The 21074-nt window shown below is 54.6% G+C and overlaps 1 protein-coding gene across 4 annotated transcripts; it reads right to left on the reverse strand.

The window, feature by feature from the left end:
• Positions 1 to 1853: 1853 nt before the first annotated feature.
• Positions 1854 to 20739, reverse strand: TCF25 (transcription factor 25). Of its 4 annotated transcripts, none has more exons than XM_040571268.1 (18): positions 20538 to 20739; positions 19487 to 19654; positions 17489 to 17563; positions 15384 to 15508; positions 13765 to 13830; positions 12571 to 12653; positions 11881 to 12011; positions 9658 to 9757; positions 8350 to 8443; positions 7187 to 7279; positions 6435 to 6540; positions 5860 to 6019; positions 4698 to 4785; positions 3985 to 4143; positions 3438 to 3528; positions 3031 to 3110; positions 2332 to 2404; positions 1854 to 2098 (listed from the first exon to the last, which is right to left on the reverse strand). In XM_040571268.1, exons 1-18 carry the CDS (start codon positions 20694 to 20696, stop codon positions 1937 to 1939), a joined length of 2013 nt encoding a protein of 670 aa, XP_040427202.1. In that variant the 5' UTR covers positions 20697 to 20739; the 3' UTR covers positions 1854 to 1936. The 4 variants fall into 4 exon arrangements, with proteins under 4 accessions (XP_040427202.1, XP_040427201.1, XP_040427200.1 ...); XM_040571267.1 differs by having other exon boundaries at positions 19472 to 19654; XM_040571266.1 differs by having other exon boundaries at positions 3031 to 3528.
• Between the last annotated feature and the right edge of the window lie 335 nt (positions 20740 to 21074).

Raw genomic sequence — 21074 nt, forward strand, 5'->3', positions numbered from 1 at the left:
CACCCTGGGGTCCCTGCGCACCCTGGAGGCCATACACCATGGCCTCCACGTGCCATAGGGGTGCTCTGCGCCCTGCGGGTGCCAAGTGCGCTGGGGGACTATGCACACTGGGGTTCCCATGCTCCCTGGGGTCCTGCATGCCCCGGAGCTTCCACATGCCTTGGGGACCCCAGTGGGACCGTCCCCACAGCCGGGGCAGTGCGAGGGACGGAACTCGCCCGCGGCCATGGACGTGTCCCCCCGCTGCACCCAGGTGCTGCGTTGCAGAGCAGCGACATGTCCCCTGGGGACTGTCAAAGGCACAATTGAGCACAGTCCCACACTGTGGCCAGCTTGCGGCCTCTCTCACAGCCCGGTGCCACAGCAAGCCCAGGCGGGCTGGGGGACGCGGGACCCATCTGACCATCATGTGCCTTTGGCTGGCTGTTGATGCCCAGAGCTGCTCAGCCACCAAAGAGCCATTCAGGGCTCCATGAACAGGCCGTTCACACCCAACGCTTCCGCTCCTTCCTGCGGGGCGCCGGGGCCTGCCCGGGGCTCAGAGCTGCCCCCGGTCCCGTGTGCGTGGAAGCAGCTGCGTGCAGGGCTGGTGCCCGTGCTCATTAGGGAGCAGAAGACATTTTAACACCCTAGCTAATGAGAACCGCCTGCTGAGCTGAGGTCAGTACGCACACATCCCCGGTGCTGGGCTGGGAGCAGCGAGGCTGCGGCAGGAGCCTGCTCCCACGATCGAGGCCACGGCCTGGGGACACCCATGGATGGGCATGCACCAGCCCACGAGCCCCAGCCCTGATCCCTGGCACGGGCTGGGGTCGAGCACCCGCAGCAGTACCCAGCTGGAGCAGCCTCGCTCGGCGCCAGCCGCCTGGGCAGACGGCGTCCCCGGCACCTCCCACGCCTCGCGGGCAGGATCAGCCCAGGCCGCGGGAGAACGTGAGCGGGAGGAATCCGGACCAGCAGACACCGGCTTCCCCGCCCGGTACGCGCGGTGAATTCTGGCTTTGTCAACACAGGCTTTGGGAGCAGAGCTGCAAAATGCCGAGTCTGCAGCTCCGAGCACCGCGAGCGCGGGGCGCAGCCGGGGCTCAGCTCCTGCAGGGATGTGCCAGGGGCAGGATGGGGCCAGGGCCAGCCCCAGGCGGGAAGCTCAGCCCGCAGGGAGCCCGGCTGCAGCATGGCCACAGTGGGAGGAGGGGGATTTGTTCCGGGCAGCGCAGCCTGGCTCAGCACTGGAGCCACGCACACCGTTACACAGCAGAAATGAAAGAGCTTTGTGGGCAGCAGCGATGAGCTAAGGCTTTTATGGTGCCGCTGACCTCATTCCTGCCTCTGCACTCTTTTGTGCCCCACTTGAAGGTAGGGAAACAAGGGAAGCTGGTGGGGAAAAGAAAAAAAAAAGAGGGGAGGGGGATCCTCTCCGCTCCCAGCAGCATCAATGGCTGCAGCGCAAGAGGAGTCGCTCCCCACCCACCCCCAGACGACACCGGGAGAGCTCCAGCTCCAGGGCAGATCACAGGGAACTGCGAGGAGCAAGGACACAGCCCAGTCCCTCCCAGCCCCGAGGGAGCTTGCAGGGCAGCCGCCCCCACCCCGCCGCAGGGAAGGCGCCTTCAGCCTGGAGGAAGCACAAAGGACAAGGAGACAGCAGGAAGAAAAGGCTACGACCATTAAGCACAGGGCTTGAGAAGAGACAGCCCAGGGAATTGGGCATTAACTGTGTTTGCAGGGGCCCAGAAGGGGCCTAAACTGCTGCAGATTATTAGCCCTGCCCTTTTAAGACAGCGCTCAGCCTCACGCAGCAGCGGCAGCCTCCCCTCGAAGCAGCCCTTTCCGCACAACGACAGCCAGCACGCCTGGTTTCTATGATTTTATTGGAGTGGAACAGGGTTGGGGTACAATTAACACAGGGTCAGGGTGGGAGACACGTGCTCTCAGCTCAGTCCCAGTCCCCGTCGCCTTCAGGATTGTCGTCTCGGGGGGGTTCCTGAAACTGGATGTTCGCCAGCATGTCCCGCATGGCTGCCATGAGCCTGTTCACCCCCTGGTTGAGGTCCTGCCCTGCTCCCGCCTCGTCATCTCCATCGTGCCTGATGTCCCCCTGCAAGAGAGCAGAGCCGGAGGACCCCGGCAGAGAGCTCGCTGCCTGGCTGCAGCAGGCAGGGACACAGACAATGCCGCCTGCCAAAAAGCATCAGGCTGTTCTGCAACCTGACGTTTACACACTGCATATGCCAAGAGCCACTCCCTTTGCAGAAACACTGTGCAGTAGAAACTTGTGTACTGAAAGCAAAAGTGCGCTCCGATTCGCCTGCAGCAGCTGACTGCACATACCTGCAAGTTAAAATTTGGCAACAGTGATCGGAAGAAGAGAGATAAAGTGCTTTCGTTGGATGGATGATTCGTTCTGAAAGACACAAGTTGCACACCACGGTTAAGGGGGTAGCTTGTGCTTGACCTGCCAGTGCTCACCCGGGCTGAGACAGGGCAGAGGAGCTGGTAACCACACAAACCAGGGCCCCTCCCTGAGCCAGTCAGACTCTCCCAAAGCGACGTACTGGGGAATTCATGAGCATTTCTTACCCCAGGCAGCCAGCAGCTAGCCAGCCCCTGGGCAAAACAACCATTAAAAGCATTGCCCTGTGTCCTCTGACCTGGGCCAGCGTGTGAGACACGTATGAGCCTCACCTGAACAGTCTTTGCAACCACAGACAGCTGCGATCGTATCTGTGTTTACCCCAACCCACCTCAGTTAAGAAACAAAGTTTTTTTGTTTGTTTTTTTTCCCCAAACAGGCTTTGCCTCCACACCTGTGACTAGCTGCTGTCTGCGATGGCCACCACCAGCCCCACGCAGAGGCAGCAGGACCAGCCCTGCCTGTTTGCTGAGCCTGCTGGCGAGCTCCCAAGCCAGGCTGCTCTCCCTCGGAGGGAGGAGGATGCCAGTGCTGAGCACCCTGCACCCCGGCCGAGGCAGCCAGGTGTCGATGCTGGGAGGAGGCGAGCTGTGCCGGCACAGGGGCAGAGAAGGTACCTTTCTGGTCTAGTGTAGGAGATGATGGAGTCCAGAGGAGGAAGGGGGTCAAACCCCATCACAGGCTGCGATGTCACCTCCTGCAGAGGGGAAGAAGAGAGAGGTGAAGGCTGCGCACCACCAGCAACAAACACCAAGGCATGGAGATGGCTGGACCTGCTGGGCAGGCCTTGGTCTTGGGAAAAGCAGCAGCCACAGCCCAGCCTGCCCGCACACGCCGCTGCGCGCCTTATCCTGAGGACACTCAGGAAGCTGTACGCAGAGGGAGGATGCTTCGAGGTCATGCAGATGTTTCCTTTCTGGTGGCTGTGGTTTGAGACATGCCCAACATCTGCATGCGTAGTAAGGACACAAGTGCAACCACTCCGCAGACAGCAGCACCATCTGCACCCCCAGGGGGCCCTCACCAGAGGCAGAGCTGCCGTGGCCTCCTTCATCTCCGAGAGGATGACATGCCGGTAGATATTCCTGGGGGCACTCTGGTATCTCATCTTCCTCCTAAAGCAGGGAGCGGGAACAGCTGATGGCACAGAGCACACCTCAGCACAGCCAGCGTTTCATCTCCACTTCTCTAGGTGCAATGTCAGCTTCATCCCTGGCTCTGCCGGGACCCACCAGGTCAGACTGAGCTGGCCAAAGGTGAAGCCAAGCTCACTTGTCAGCTGCTAACCTCCAGACGGAAGAGCAGAGCAGCTCAGGGACACTGCACAGCTCACTCACCAGCCTCTTACCTCTGCAAGTCAGCAGAGCAAACTAACACCAGTTTAAGAGAAGAACTAACGCCTCCCTCTCCCACTTCTCAGAGATGGAAAGCACTTTGAACAAGCCCCAGCGTCACTGCTGCCCAGGACAGAGCTGCTCTCTCGTCTGCTGAGCCCCCCAGCCTGACCTGTCCCCGTGTTTCAGCACCCGGGTCCCTTATGAGAGCCCGTCACCTCTGCCTGTTGCACTCACTTGAGCTCAGACTCCTCCACCAGCGGGTCTCTGGTGTCTACCATGCGTAACACCTCGTGGACGTTTGTCTCCAGCCAAGCCATGACAGCTGGGTCCTTCCACAGGGAGTGAGTCCTTCCCACGTAGAGAGACGTCAGCTGGTTCAAGGCGGGAGGCTGGCTAAAGGACACAGTTGTTATTCAGGGCACTCTCCTCCTGCCTGCAGGTCCCCGTGCTGTCTGGAAAGAGCTCGTCTCTGCATCGTGCTTCCGCGTGAGAACACAGAGAGGGATCACAGGCTCCCAGCTCTGCTGTTTACATCTACCTTCACCAGTCTTTCTGCCTCCTATTTTTGGGATAAGCAGAGCCATGAGATGAAAGTTGCTCTGCCTTTACCCGAGGGGGAGACCATTCACGTGCTCAGGAGGACCACGTGTCAGGGAAATCCAGACTGGCAGGAGACAGCCTGCCCTGAAAGCATCGCTCTGACTACATGTACCGACAAGCTGCAGTATGAACTTCTGACCCACCCGCATTAAGGTGAGGCAGGCCTATTAGAGTTATCTGGTAGCCTTTATGGGAATCCATTATCAATGCATCTAACAGCCTCTCAGCATGAAAAGCAAATATCGTCCTCTACAGCTTTTTAACTCCATTAACTGCCTGAGCAAGCAAAATCGCCAATACCAGGACAATCGATTCCTTCTCTTACTGAGAACATCTCCAGGTCTTACCTTATCTGAGCATTCAGCCCAAAAAAGGAATGGGAGGCGACCCTGGCATCAGGCTGCACACTGCAGTGATCCAACAGCGGCATAAGAACTGCAGGAGAAAGTCACACAGCTTGCTTTCAGCCTGCTGAGAAGCGCCATGGGAGCGGTCAGTCACCACCGCCAGGGCTGCGGGGAGACAGCCCCCTCCCAGGGGCCAAGCACCCCACCAGGCTGGGGCGCTGAACAAGAACCGACGCAAGGAGGATGCAAGGATGCTGCCAGCTTCACGGCTGGAGGTTATGCAGTGTTTTGATCTCTGGATGGATGATGGAAACAGATCCACAGTAAATAAAAAAGAACATTTCTTTTCCCCCCTCAGTAACATAAGGTACAATTTCATGCACTTAATGCTGTTGGCCTTTGAACTTGAACAAAGGTTTTATTTCAGTCACCGTGACAAGCAGCAAAAAACATGGTTTCAACCAACACAAACTAAACCTCTGTTCGAAAGCTGGTTATTCCTGGCTTTAAAAGACACACCCTCCTTGGCATTCTGTGTCCCCTCTGGGCCTGGAGGGGCTGTGTATCTCCTTTCAGGAACATGAGCACCAAATGGATAAAAGCAAGAGTGATGGGCACCCGTAGAAAGGACATCTGAAGCAGAGCAGTGCCTTGGAGAGAAAGCTAAGAGAGACTAGTTGTCTGTTCTGGGCAACCCCAGGGTAAAACATGTTCCCGCTCCAAGAACCCAGTTCTCACCCTCCCCCAGCCTGCATGCCCGTGACTCTCTTCAGCGAAGGGCCAAAGAGGAGGACGAGCAGCACAGAGCACAGTTGCTGATCTCCTCCCAACACGCGGAGGACTCATGGCTCTCCGTACCCACCCTGGTTCCCACCCTGGTTCCATCGCTCTCTCCCTGGCCCTGCCATGGTGCAGGGCAGGCTGAGCCCTGGCGGTGGGTTCAGTGCGGGCTCCAGCAGCCGACCTGCTGCGGGCCGGCCGAGCTGTGTCACCCCTCTGAGTCAGTGCTCCTGTCCCACATGGACGGAGGCCAACGCCATTCGCAGCCCGTAGGCAAACTGCTGCTTCTGCATTTGACTACTTGGAATCCAGCGTTCGCTCTCACAGATGAAGAGAGCGACAAAGCCTGCGGGGACGGACTTACCGGTGGGGACAGACTTACCGCTTGGGAACATGATCAGCGCAAGCTGGATGAGCCGGGCAGCTCTCTCCCGGGCTTGGCTTAACTCCAGCTCCGAGCGCTCCTCCTGCTGGCTCAGGAAGAAATAGGCCAACGGCACTGAGAAGGCAAAATTGGGGAGCTGGGACAAATTCCGGTGACTCTGCAGGATCAGAGAGAGAGATTTATCGAGAAGTGATGCTATGCGGTGATCTCAACGTGGCTGGGCTGCACACAGGGAGGGGTTTATTGCTTGGTAGATTCTGTTACTTTCCAGCTGCTGGCTTGGTGCCCCTACAACTGAGTAAGCAACTTTGAGTTTACATAATTGTTTGTAGGTACCAGGACTGCAACAGGACCTAATGCTGAACACCTCAGCCTCCATGGGTTGTTCTGACAATCTCCAGATGCCAGCCTGCCCATGAGACAGTCCCCAAAGGGCTGAGCCAGTTACAGAAGCCCCATGATCTGTGGCGCAGCTGCCACCCTCCAGCCCAGCTGGGTGGGGAGAGCCCCAGGAGCAAGGTGTCCCTGAGCTCTGCCTCACCCCTCGCTGGTGTGGCCTGCTAGCAACTCACCTCCCACTCCTGGAACATGCGTGTCAGGAAGGTGTACTCTCTAGCTCGGAGGGACAGAAAATCAATCATCAGCAGCACGCACAGCGGGTCGTTCTCTGGATCAAGGCTTCAGAGGGAAGCGAGCACAACAAGAGGAACCAAAATAAGCGTCACAAAAGCTGAAGTGCCTGCCCCAATTTCTAAGTCAAACAAGACTTTCCCACTAGCACTCAGAGTCATGCCATGACTCAGCAAGCGGAGATAATGGGGACACAAATAGCCCCACACAGCTGGGAGAGGGGTGTGACACCTCACCCATTCCACTCCCTGCAGAGGGGTGACGGGCCTGCCACGAGGCCACACGGGAGGAAGATCAATGGCCACACAAACCAAGCAGGCTGAAGCCACTGTTGTGCGTCTGCTCCACAGAGACTCCAGGCTCTGCTGTAATTATCAGCCAGGCCCACAGCTAGGTAGCCAAAAGCAAAGGACAATCAGGTTCCAGCTGATTAAGCCTCCTCCTAAACAATCACCTCTCTCTTCAAAGCAGGATACAGATAAGAGCACATGCCCAAAACTAATCTGTGGGACTGCATCCTTAAGGAGTGGCAACAAGCCCTTCCTGAGGCTGGGAACAGTATCATACCTCCTCCAATATTTTCTGTCCAGCCTGGGCATACGAGGGTTACATGTGTTGCTCAAAGCATATTCCCTGTGGGCACCATGACTCCCAGCTGTAGGAGAGGGGGCGCAGCCCTCCAGGGGGCACCTACCTCAGAATCAGCTTGCAGAACTCCAGAGCTGTCCGGGGACAGCCCCTCTTCTCCAGGAACATCAGGTGTTTGAAGAGAGCCAGGTAGAAAGCCCTGTGTGGAGAGCAGAAACGGGTTTTAGAAGCCAGACTGGGAGAGCAGCACGTTTCATTCAAGAGCGGGGACTCCAAATCAGCCCAAATCTTCATTGTGTCTTGTTTACTATTATTATTATTATTATTTTTTTTACTCTTGCTACCTTTGTGCAAGCATAGGGACAGCAAACCCACGGCCCATTCCACCTCCGCTCCCCTTGTGCACACACAACCCAGGACTAACGACTCAGGACAACAACAACAAGGAAATCCCTGAGGTCTGCATCCTGCAGGCTTAGCACAGCTGTGCCTCTGCCACTGTCCCAGCACTGCATGAGGACGGTGACGCAGCGCGTGTGACATGTTTGGGGTGGGACTAACATCCAAATTGGGTGAGATACAGATCACAGCGCTCAGGTCACGGACAGCACAAAGTCTGTCAGCGAGTGGGCGCTGGAAACCTGAGCAATCTCCAGGTAGAGCAATTTGGGAGAGATTACTTAGGTCAGCTGACTGGAAAATTCCCAGAATAAAGTCACCTTTCCCTGCAGCTGCAGAGCTGTCAATATTACATAAGCAGCCAGGCCTCTAAGAGCACAAGTGCTGGGAAGAGCAGCTGAGCAGACAGTACACAAGTGACCAAGCACAGACTTAAACACACCATCAAGATTTTTATGACAAAAATAAGCGCTGCTTTGGGCTAATGGATACTAATTGTACAAGAGGGATGTGACAGGGAGAAACAGGTAATGCTCCAATAACAAATCCCTTGGGAAAGAAGATACTTTGCAAAAAAAAACACCTTAGTCTATTTCAGTAGAAGTGACCTGGCAGAACAAGGGCTGCTGGTACCCCAGTGCCCCCTCACAAGCACTGCCTGCTCTCGCCTCGTTAAGGGCCTTTGCCGTTGATTGCAGAGCAGCAAAGCTTGTTCTGACAGAAGGGGACGTTCAAGGTCCCCAGCCACCACCATCTGCAGGACTGGCTGGTGCAGCAGAGGTGGTGAATCTGGGTCTCCGTGCCCGAAGTAGGCCAGGGGATGCTGCAGGTGCCCTCGGGCTGGTGTGCGGGAGGCAGGCGGCCACCTACCTGTTCTCCGGCCGCCGGTAGTCCAGCCTGCAGCTCCCGCTGGTGAGGCTGAAGACGGGGTGGAAGGCGCACTCCAGGCTGTACAGCACCCGCTCTGCAAACAGCACGGACACCATCAGGGCACATCATCATCCCCACACCACAGGCTTTCCCAGCGTTCACAAAATGGGGGGCAATTTGGCCAAGAAAACACTGATAAGTGAGAGCTCTGGCACCCACAGGCCATGAAAAAAGCTTATTCACACCCTAGACAGGTGCAAAGCTACTTCCGAGTACATGGTCCCAGCAGACACCCAGGCAACCGAGCCCTGCTCCCATTTGCAGGCATTAGATCAAGCTGTGGTTGCAAAAAGCAACTCTTCTGGAAGAAGCCTGGGACTGAGGCTGGTACAGCTGCCTCTGCCACAACTGTCCTCACGTGTGCGAGCCAAAGATCCTGTCCTCACTTAGCCTCTGGCCCCTCCTACCATGCTGAGCAGCACATGTCCCTGTTACCAAACAGCTCATCTGACATCTCAGACTCCCGGCAGTCTGAGGGACGGATATCTCCCAGGATGCCTCCTACCCATCACGCCAGCCTGCAGTGCTTGAAGAGCCTGACATGCAGCATGCTGGTCACAGGAAGGCAAAGCCAGCTGGCCTGGAGAGCCACACACGCTCCCTGCGGATGGGGTGGGCTTCCTGGAGCGTCCCCTTGCACTGCAGTACGGGGTAGCTGCTAAATCAGACCCTCCTCCTGCAAGGGACGTCCTACAGACGACACCCATCGTGTCCAGACAATCCTTTCATTCTTTTTAAAGGTGAAAGCTAATGTGCTTTGCCGCAGACAAGCATGTCCAGCTCTGCTCAAAAGCCTCCAGCAAAAGCTGCAAGCCTGAAGGGTAACACGAGGCCGAGTGCTCGTGGCCGCAAAGTCACAAACACGGAGCCAAACAAACCCTTCTGGTTTGCTGCTCCTTTGCTGAAAGGAAAACAAAACCAAACCAGAAGCCTTTGATTGCTAATTCACAGCAACTGCTCAGCTGTGATTTTCAGCAGCGACTTGCTCAGCGCTGGGTACGTGTGCACGTCTGCAGACTGGTGCCACAGCAGCGCCTCTTCCTTCCTTTCCCCTCCAGCACCTGGGCAAAGCCTTGCCCTGCGGTGCGATGCCACGCTGCTCCGCAGCCCCTGCTGGGTGTTCAGGCCGCTGTTTTCCATGCGCACCCTTCGCAAGCTCTCACCAGCTCTGGCCAGCCAAGAGGGGCCGATGCTGGCAGGGCATCATGGCAGCCTCCCAGCACGTCCGCTCCCTAGCTCAGCGCTTACCTATCAGGTCACGGGCCATCTCCTGATCCTCCTGCATCCGGCAGACATCGCTGAGCTGCAGAAGGGAGTCCACGTGGTACGGGTTCATCTGAAGCAGCAGCTACAGAAGAGCATGAGCTTGATTACACGATGGCACGAATCACTGGTTTCTTGTGCACTTTGCCTACGAGGCAAGCTCCGTAAGCACGGCAGGAAGGCAAATGTCCTGATACAGCACATAAGAGAAAGGGTCTGTTCTTGCCCCTGGGTCTGAATGTGAAGCAATCCTGTCCCACACCATCAGAAACAATGCTAAGACTGTAATGCAAGGCTGAGATGCACCTCATGTGAAAGGCTAAAACCAGGGATTAAAAGAACATAAGGACATTCATACACTTCAGAGGTCCAACTTGCCATACCTCCAAAAGCAGATGTCTAGGAAAGGCGGCAAGTGTTGACTCCCAGCGTTCTCTAAACTTCCATCCTACAGGGATTCAGGGACCCCCACTGTCAAAGACACCACCTTAATATTAATAGCCCTTAATTAACTGGGAATTTGTTCTCTCGCTGACCAGGTAACTTTCCAGCACCCAGCTCTGTGACACAGACAGCCACAGCATAAAGCCACAACACAACCAACCTCCTTTAGCCTGAACCTGCCGGCTTCACCCCGTGTTGGAAGGGACAGGGAGCAGCTCTCTCCCCCTCCCAGACCTCAGTCACGGCTCCCCCAGGTGCCTCTCCCAGCGCTGTCCCAGCCAAGCTGGCAGTTCCAGCACAGAGGCTGTGCCAGGCCTTTGCTCATCTCTGCCGTCCTCCTCTGAGTCGCTCCCAGCTCCACCGCATCCTTTTGGAGGCGGAGGGCACAGCACTGCGCACACTATCCAAGGTGCAGACAAAAGGCCTAAGTGACATTTTTGTTTCCTTCTCTAGCCCTTTTAAAAAAGGGTCTGAACATTCGATCAGGCTTTTGCTTTCTCTGGGCACCGCGAGGATAATTTCACACACCTATTACAATCCCAGGACCCAGCTCCTGAATTGGAATGGACAGAAAAAAAACAAACAAAAAGATTTCCAAGCTTCTGAGTACAAGTGTAACCATACCGCAAAGAGCTCAGCATTCAGTAATTATAAACAGACTACTTTCTCTAAGTACATCTCAACTTCAATATGAAAATACTGAAGCTGCTTCAAATCTCCTCAAGTTTCTCCCAGAATTAAAAATAAGGTACAGCTTCAAAGGCTCCAGAAGTGGTACATCTGCAGGGTGGTGGCCAACGTTCCCACCTACAGGGTAAAGCCTTCGCACCCATGGCTGTCCCAGCCCAGCGCCCGTGCCTTGGTGCCTTTTGTCTGACATTTTTCCCTCTCCTTGGCTTCTGTACATTCCTTTCTAGTCCTTCATTTTGGAAAATATGGAGCACCTGGGGTCATAGTGAGAGGGGAAAAATGCTCTTAATCCACTAAAACTTGACCAGCAACTACTTTGCATCTTTTACTGTGAATCCCTTCGCAAGCAGAACTGATGAGCTGCAGAGAGCAGTGGCTACGAGCAGAGGGTGGGAAAGCAGAAGGAACTAAACACTGGCCTCTTTAAGGGCCTTTGTCTTCAAGAGACAGTGGCCTCTCAGAAACTTTGCCAGGGCATGTATTTTCCCTCACGTGGCCACTTTTCAGAGCAAAAATACCTCGGCTATGGTCCAGTAGGGTGCAGAGAAATTTTTCTGTTGTTTATCATTACAAACTCTAAGCGTTACCATAGACTTTAATGAGCTTGAACATGCATGAAGAACTTCAGCACAAAGACTTGTTTTACTGCAATACCAGGAAAACACACTTTTTTCACCCATGCAAGGGTTTATAAATAGAAAAACTGTTGGTTTAGAGTCCCATTTAAAAATGGGCTTATACAATATTTTCCCTTTCCCAGCTGAAGAGAGGAGACAAGGGAGCTTTATTCCTACTCCTTCAGCCAACGGCCAGTTCCTGCAGGCTCCTCTGCCAGCTACCTGGCATGCTCCAAGCAGCACAATCCAGGCTCGGCCACCAGGGACTGGACCTCATCCTCACCGAGCTGGTCACTTTCTTATTTATGAGGAGAAAGCAGAGCTCAGCAAGCAACGCTGCCTCACCCCGCTCAGATGGGGCTGACAGAAGATAAGCACTAGAGCACATCACCCTGCTCCCCGGTTGCAGGAAAGCAGCAGGAGATAACAGCACGGACAACCCAATTTCACAACATACCACAATGTTGTTGGGGTCCATGGACTCCACGGCATCCAGGAACTTGAACTGCACTTGCTGGTACTCACGGTGGTGCTCGAATGTGAAGTATTGCACCCCCCTCCTGGTCTCTACCAGCTGCATGGCAATACCTGGAGAGCACATGGGAGACATGGGTCCGTGAGCCTGTGAGCGTGAGCAGCTGAAACTTTTCTGATTCCTTGTAGCACAGAAAGACTGCACGCATTGTTGGCTCCAAAGCCAGATGTGTGTTCAGAAACTCCCACGGAATTTCACCCCTTCCCCTCCTCCCACGAATCAATGTCCGAAACCCACTCGAGAAGCACAGGCAACTTGCTCTCCCCATGGATATCTTCTCACAGTCCAGCAAGGCTATTGTAAGAAGGGAAGCACACATCACCTGCTACCTCCAATAAGGGGAGAAAAGAACTCAAATACTAAGACACAACAAAAAGGGTCCTCCTTGTTGAGAAAGGAGGCCTTTTCCATCACCAGCTGACGAGCAGTTCCCTTTCTACCTCAGCCCGTGCGAAGCCTTGGCCTGGCAGCTGATGAAAGCTGCTCCAGCTCCTGGGCACTGAGGTTCCAGGAGAGCCAGGCTGGCAGGAGCAGCCACACAGGCACGAGACCGACGGTCTTGGTCGGCCAGCAGCAGCGCAGTGTTTTGGGAAGCAGCGCTGAAAGCCTCACCTGTTTTGCTGTAACGTGGCCAGGTGTTCTTGGGAACCGTCAGCCACGTGCTGCGGATGTACTGGCGCTGCCTTTGCCTTGGCCTGAGGGAAAAAAACACAACAGGTCACAGCTTTCCTGCACTAGCAGAATAAGGAGGGCTAAAAACTGCCAGAAAAAAAAAGATGATTTGGGGAAAAAAGAGATCCAGCTTCTTCCCCAGCTGCAGCCCTGCCACAGAGCTTTTGCCCAGAGCTTTAACCTGCTTGCCTTCGAGACACAACATACCTTCACTCTGGCTCTTCCTCACTTTAACCATTCCTCTTTGGGCCAGCCAGTGCCTCCAGCATTTCCACTTCAATAGCTTCTTTCCCTGTTTTCATTCCTGCCAAGTTCTCAGCTGCCTGTTTGCTTCAAACACGTTCCCAGACCCAATTAAGAGAGCCCCACATCCCTCTGACTCATCTCTCTCTTCCCAGCAGGGCCTTTAAGCATTGACTCAGTTTAAGCTGTACTCCTAAGTGCAACCAATGTATTGGTTCAGGGCAAGAGGAATTCGGAAATCACAGCTACTCTAACGAAGTTCCTGAGTAAGGAGATGTGACCGTTTCTTTTCCTCAAGCACTAAACACCACCTTTTGTTTTAACCTCTCCTTGACGGAGTGTAATTCTTTCACAGACTCTCTCAGGGGTTCCCCCTTCCACCATCACTGCCCTGAGCTTATACCCTTCTTATGTGCACATTTTCCAACCAGCTCCTGAAAGCAAGGATTTTCTGGATAGCTGATGACAGTGCAGTGGGTAACTGCACAGAGATTTACACCTAAGCAGCAGCTGGTTCCCTGAGCCCCTGTAAGCAAATACATGAGACTGCCTGGAAAATATTCAGGGTCCGTTCTGTAAGACAGAGACTTCAGAATAGTAACAACCATAAATGTTGGAGGAGAAAAAAAACACAACTAAGAGTCAATAGCCTAAGAATTTGAGCAAAAGGACTTTAGAAGGGCATTTGGCAGGGAAGGGGGGGCGGGAAATCAACAGGAGAAAAAGGAAGTAGTAGGTATAATCTGAAGAAATAAGATGCCCTGATCACGTTGGGGTGCCCTGGGTTCCCGGCACAGGCATAGCATTGGGGGCTCAGTAAGCAGTGCCAGGAGAAGGACGGACACCCCAACTCAGACTTTCAAAGGGTTTACTATTACATTTTGGACTAACCTCTGATCACCAAGAACAGCACGAGCCCCGAAGTATCTCTTCAACTCATTCTCTGGATTCAAGTTTCTGAGAAGGTTGAAACAAGACAAAAATTTAAAAAAGGTTAAACAAAGTCTTGCACTCTTGTCCTTTTCATCAATGCCAAGCATTCTGTACCATGAACTGTCCCTGCTCAAACCCCTGAACTGTCACACACACACACACACACCACCAGTCTGACACAACACACCAGGAGGAACCTGGTCACTGGCCAGAAACGGAGGCGTCCAAGCGCCTCTTCAATCAGACACACGCTTCTTTTGTGCTCGGCTCCAAGGACCATGAGCTGGGGAATACTGCTGCTGCCCTCTCCAGGGCAGCCTGGGCCCTCGCCTGGATACTCCCAGGGACTGCCTCTGCTTGCTCAGGGTATTTTGTGCCTGGAAAACATGAGGTGCCCTCTGCTGAATCTAGCAGTGGCAGTCCACAATTCAGGGCAAGCACCCTAACCACTGCAGGGAGGCTGGCAAGGCTTAAAATACATTCTTTTAATACAAACATCTTATATCAAAGCACGACAACACCTACAGTTTTCTTGATCTAACATTTGGCCCAGAGAAGGGAGGCGTATTTAGGAGGGGTTTCTCTCTGCCATCCAGTGAGCAGGAATTGAAGAGAGGGAGTGGGAAGCTGACATCCAGCACCGCCAACCCTCATCCACTTGGAGGTTATCCAGCTCTCAAAGGTATCTGAATAACGCTCACCTGACCAGAGAAGTCACTGAAGCCTGAAAACATCTGTAGGTAAACAAACATTTCTCCCTTTACTGCAGTGTCCCTGAACAAGCTAAACTAGTAAAGGGCGCCCACTCTGTTTGATGCAGTGTTTTCAGGTTTCAAAACCTGAGTGGTAAATTGTTCCACCCTACAGGTTAAAATGCTTTCTTTTTCCTACAGAAGCAGAATCTGCCAGTATCTGCACCAGCCCAGGGCTCTGAATCACGAGGGACACAGCAGCTGGCCCATCCGTGACAAGTTTCACAGCGTGACACAGGCTTAGATGTTACAGACATCTAGTGTGAGGCCAATTCATCCCCCAGCTCTTAGATGTGCTTAGCACTTAGTCCACTTTGTTGATGGTCACAAGGGGGAAAGGTTAGATGAGTCTAATTAGCTTTCCTGGTGAAATTAGCTGCTGGTAGTGTTTAGCCTTCCTTGGAGCACAGCACTTACTGCACTGGAGCTGGCTGCTTGCAGCACCCAACCTGAACGCAGCCAGTCAAGTGGCCAAGCTAGGCTGGTTTCAAAGCTTTATGTGCTGTGGCTCTCAGCAGCTCTGCGGAGATTTTTTGACAGTTACCAAACATTTTAGTCTGGAAGGCACCTCTGGAGGTTGGCCTGGTCCAGACGTCCACTCAAACCAGGTGGGACAGTAGAGAATACGAGTTCCAAGTTCTAAAGAATACTGAAAAACTGAACACAGCTTTAAGAGCTATGGTTAGAAATGAAGCTGTGTACAACATAGCCCCTTTCGAGTTAAGATCCTGGAGTTACAGACAGATTACACAGGCTCCCCTTTCCGTTCCTCAGGGCACGAATACCTCTGTCACACCCAAAGTCAGGAAGGAAAACAAGCACTACCTGTGCTCTACGTAGAGCAGAGGCCTGCTCTCAGCAATTACTCCACTCTGGGTCTCTTGCAGTACCCCATTGGTATCCTCAATCTTCTCCAGTAAGCTGTCGATGTCTTCCAGGTCATTGTCTTCCTTAAGACAGGCACATGCGGAGATAAGGCAGTAATTACAGGATGCGTCACGGAGGCACAGGGTCGCCCAGCTGCCTCCAGGCCCTCTGGCTCACCCCAAACTCCACGCTGTGTGTGACTGGTGTGGCCCCACTATTCCCCCTGCTGCTACCCCACCTCGGGAGCACACGTACTCTCATACTGAAAATATCTGGCACTAGAAAGAGCAGGCAGGCTTGCTGCTGGCCTCGTGCTGAGCCCAAACAAGCCAGCCACAGTGGTCTTTTCTAGCACAGGGCTCACAAGTTTGTGTGTCTGGTCTCTGGTCTGCGCCCTGCTACAAAACATTTGCTGTGCTTTGTCTGGTTTATTTCCTGCACCCTAACTTCCTAAAATATCATGAAAAGCTGGGGTGCGGATTTTAATGGTAAAGACTTAAATAATCAGCCTTTGCTGTCTGCTTTCCATGAAAACACTAATTTACTGCTGTGATCCTTGTGATACGACAGCAAACGTGCACGTTTGTAACCCAGCTCTGACATACTGCACAGTCACCTTCCAGTCTTCTAACAACCAGAAGAATATACACAATTGTTGAATGTGTGCTGCTGGATAACACTTTTACCCCGATTTCCCTCAATTTTCCCCACAAATAGCAAGTGATGCATTTCTAAGTGGCCATTTCACATCCTCCTCACGATGCATGTGGGTGGAAGGCGGAATCCCATTCACAACACCCAAATAACATCCCAAGGTTGCCTTTTTAACTAAATATAGCTATGCTGTGTGGAGCGGACTCATGAAAAGTTTATAATGCTCTGCGTTTTTAGCAATCAAACAAAGGTAGCATTACCACCAGTTGGTGAATCAAACTGCCTGGTTTGATCTAGGAATTAAGTCTCCCTAGAGCTTAGGGCTGGCAGATGTCACCCTCTCGCTCATTATCCTTGGGCTGGGGAGGAAGCAGGCTCTCTGGTGGGGTTCTCGGCCTTAGTGACCCACCCCTACGTCCTCAGCTGAACTCCTGGGGAGGCAGCAGCCAGCCCACACCTCCCTGGGAGGCACGCTCACAACAGCCTGTCCAGCACCACAGCACACCATGGCCTGCTGTGTTTAGCCACGGATCTCCCCTGAGTTAAGACTTTAAAAGCTTTAGCAAAAAAAAAAAAAAAGTTCCTCACTTGAACTTCATTTTTATTAAATGAAGTCTAAATTATTATTTAGATATATTTCATAAATTTTTATTATTATTAAGTCTTTATTAAATGTCTTCCTAGCCTATCTCAAGTACTGAAAGTATCCAAGCGTAACAGACTGATACAGATAAAAGATTCAAGTTTGGCCATTTATCTCCAAGCTTTATCCACAACGCACAGACGCTGGATAAAGTTCTCCCTCCTCTTGAAGCACGCTTACTTAGGAGTAGACAACCTAGTCAGAGAGAATCACTGTCCCCTCGTTCCCTTCACCCCTGAGAAGACAGGAGCACATCCCTCTGGAAGGGCACTTGGCCACGCGTTTGCTGATAACGCTCTCGGCACTAGCGGGTGCTCGTCAGCATTTAGCCGTACGATGGCAAGCTACAGAGAAGGCGCACGGAGAAGCAGACAAAGGTAACGTGAATCACTGCCGGCAGCAGGAGCTTCGTACAGCTCTGCAGAGCTCCTCCCTAAGTAGGGCAAAGGAAATATCATGAAAATGCAGAAATCCTCACAGGTCCTGCAGTACCCCCTCCTGTGCAGGGCCTCAAAGCAGAGATGAAAGGAGACGCTGCTGTGAGGATTTCAGCTCTAGCCATCTGCAGCAGAGCTGCGCTAGTCCCGGTCGCTTAAAGGACCGCAGTCTAAAGCTGTGGTTGCCCTTTGATGACTTTAAATGAGTACAGCACAAGATGGAGCATTTTTGCCTCAAGATCTTTTCTGCCACTACCAGTGTCACCGCTTTGTCAGCCCCAAGGCAGGAATCAGCACGGCCACCGTCTCTCAGAGAAAAGCAGACATACCAGAGTCTCGCCTGCTGCAGCTTTCTTCGTTTTCCTTTTCTTTTTTTTCTTTCGTGGCTTGTTACTTAACACGGGCTGCAAAGATAAATGAAACGGCCGTCAGAGTATACCCAACGACTGCAGGGAGGAAGGCTCCACGGGGAAGAACAGTATTTCCAACAGGGACCAGCATGTCAGTAGGTTCCCCAAATGAAACCGATATTCATCCTTCCAAGTCTGTCAGAAAGTAGAAATTAAAACACAAGCATAAAATAGAAGCAAGCACCAAAGGTTTAAAAACGCAAGGGTTAAATCTCATCTCACTTTCATTTTAACGTCCGAGATCACAAACTCGAGCAAGAAAATTTAGATACACCAGGTTTGGAAGAAATGTTTCAGCCTTCCTTTACTCCCTAGAAAATAAACCGTATTCCTGTCCTTCTAGTAAGCAAGATGGTTTCAGCAGCCACTCTGATTACCACAGAAACCAACAGCTGCCCGAAAGCACCGTGTGATGCAGGCTCCTCTCAGTTAAGATGCAGCTGCTGAGGCTCAGGCTGCTGCACAGCATTCCCCAACCCAAGATGCGCACTGCTACCCACGCTGGCTCTTTCTCAAGGCACGCAGAGCTAAGATGCACTTTCCCAGGGTCGCCAGCCCTCCACAGGTAACACTCCCAAGTTTCAGCACTACAGGACTGCTCCACAACTCCCCAGCCCCTCTCAGAGCCAGGGGCACACGCAGCCCCAGTCCAGCTCCACACGTGCCGAGGGCTCCCACGTTTCCACCCAGGAAGATCTGAAGGCAGCACCAGGTGTGCTCCGAGTGCTTACGCAGCAAATTCCCTGGGTCAGGGTCACGCTGGAGCCGCTGCTCACGTGGGGACGGGCTGAGCAAAGCTCACACAGCACGTCCAGCGCGCTCCCAAGCCACCAGACTGGCTGCGGGCACCCCGCTGCAGCACGCGCAGACAGCAGCCCCCGCTGCTCCAGCCACGCTGCCGGGCACCCGGCACGCAGGCACCACAAGCAGGGTCCTAACGGATGAGACCAAGGGGCTGATTCCCTCTTACTTCCCCTACCCTCACCTCCAGTAAGATACGGACTAGACTTGCAGGGCCAAATTGTTACTTAAAATGTCCCTTTCCTTATGTATTTCTGCACCTCTCATACGAGGAGATGATTAAGAGCCAACACGGACTAGAGGAGGAACTCCTAACAGAAAATGACAACAAAATACTACAGGAAAGAAAGAAGTTCAACGATTAGTTTATTGTTTGGAAGTGTTTACATCATTTGCCCAAAACCAAATGCTCACTGAGCATTCACCCAAGAGCCTAGCACCATCCACAGCGTAGCACTATGTTAATTGTGCGACAAAGAGCGCGGAGAAGCAACCTCTGCTCCTGAATCCTAGCAGTGCTTTCCTTCCCACGTGCTCTACGTAACCTCAGCACCCACAACAACATCGCACAAGGTCTTCCTCGAGAAAACATTATAGGAGCCTCCCCCCTGAAGCCATGAAATATCCCCCAGGCCCCACGCAGAGATGCTGCGCACCCTGCAGGCTCCCAGACACTGCCCTCAGCACCATGCTGCTCACCCTCCTCCAGAGCCGGTGGTCACACAGGGACTGGGACAAGCGGGAGCTGCAGGCAGGCAGGCACCTTCCTCTCGCTCTCTGAAGGAGCTCTAGGGTGCAGGCTCACTACCTCCCCAGCTAAAAACCTGGCACGTGAGCTCAGCAAGTTACCAGCTAGTGAACAGGGTGAACAGACAGCCTGCACTTCTAACCAGACGTTAACTTGCACCTACTTACAATTTGGTTTTAGGCTCCCCATGAGCATACCTGCCCCGACACCTGTGTTCTCAGCCTCTGACAAAGCCCACGCACAAGAAACACATTTGTCTATCACCAACAAAGCCGCTCAGCTCGAGCGGAGGCAGGAATATGCAACACTTTCTCTCTGCTCCTTGTGGGGCAACAACTGTCACTGCAAGGTACCTGCAGCTGCGTTACCGTTTGGTCCGGCCGGTCTGCCTCTTCCCCATTCCTCTGCCCATCGCCTTCTGCCTCCTCAGGTACTGACTCTTCATCGTTCCTCTCTGACACATCGTGCTCTTTGAGCCTGGTATCTGCTCGCTCCTCTTTGGATGGGAGGTCATCCTCCGGTTCTTCACTGGTAATCTGTGCAAACAGAAGAACGAGCTGCAGCAGCAGGCGGCACAGAGCCGTGCTCTGCCCTCTTCCACACCCACAAGGACAAGATTGCACAGGCATCTGTTCTACTCACACCTGCAAACGACAGAGGAAAGCACTGCAGAGCAGGGCTCAGCTTCCCAGCTGCCTTCTCCAGCACACAGAGTGGGCACAGACGCTCATTTAAAGCGCAGCACCCAGCTGGGGCAGCCCAGCACCTGCCAACCAGCCAGAGGGGAGCACAGGGCCACGACCACCTGCCTGCTACACAGCGCAACGGGCAGCACACGCACAGCCCATCTGGCCTCTCGGAAGAGGCTCCAAAGCCAGCCTTGTGCATGCTCTCACAACCAAGCCTCAGGGAAGCGCTGGGGCTGGCCAAGGTGCCCGGAGAGGAAACACCGGGCTCTGTCACCCCGGGGAGCCACCGGTACCATCAGATCAGCAGCAGTGGGACACCACGGGGCTGGCAGGGCGGGGGCAGCAATGCTCCAACTAGAACTGTCACCGCTGTCTGAGCACCCCAGCGCTGAGCCCAGCTCCCTCGGCACAACCCAGCCCTGCCCCGTGCCCCCACCACCCCCCGGTGCCGCACAGCCCCGAGCCCACCCCTGTGCTCCCCAGTTTCCCCCCCCAGTCCCCCCCCACCTCCGTCCCAGGCCTCCCGGACCCCCCTCACCCCCCCAGCACCCCCAACTCCTTCCCCGCAGCCCCCCTAGCACCCTCCCCAGAGCTCCGTCCCCTGGGCCACCCCCCGGCCTCTCCCCCCCCGAGCCCCCTCGAGCCCCCTCAGCGCCCCCCGGTCCCTCCAGGCCCCCGCCCGCCCCCCCATGTCCCCCCATGTCCCCCCGGTCCCCCCTCAGCCCCTCACCAGCTCGAAGCGGTTGCTGACGCCGCTCCGGCCCCGGGCGACCCCCTCCGGCCGCTGCTGCCCGCTCTCGGGGCCGGCGGCCGGGCCCAGCTCGCCCAGGCCCGGCTCCTGCTGGCCCCGCTGCTCGCCCCGCAGCCGCCTCAGGGCCCGCCGCGACATGGAGCCCCCGGCCGGGCCGCACCGCGCCTGCGCCGCCCGCAATGCGCGTGCGCGCGCCTCCCAGCCTGTCCCCGATCCCGCGCAGGCGCGGTGCGCGCCCCCGGGACTTGTTTCGCGCCCCCCCCCCCCCCCCCCCCGCGCAGCCCCAGCGTGAAATATGTCCCGGGTGGAGGGGGGGGCGCTGCTTTTCCGTGGTGTCTGCAGGGGGGGGGCGGCAATGGGGAGCTCCGGGACGTGGGGGGGGGCACGGGGCTGGGACACACATACACACATGGGGGGGTGTCTGGGGACATGGGGGTGTCTGGGGACGGGGGTGTCTGGGGATGGGGGTGTCTAGGGACAGGGCTGTCTGGGGACGTGGGGGTGTCTGGGGACATG

Source organism: Cygnus olor, chromosome 12, assembly GCF_009769625.2.
Source record: "Cygnus olor isolate bCygOlo1 chromosome 12, bCygOlo1.pri.v2, whole genome shotgun sequence".
Classification (NCBI taxonomy): Eukaryota; Metazoa; Chordata; class Aves; order Anseriformes; family Anatidae; genus Cygnus; species Cygnus olor.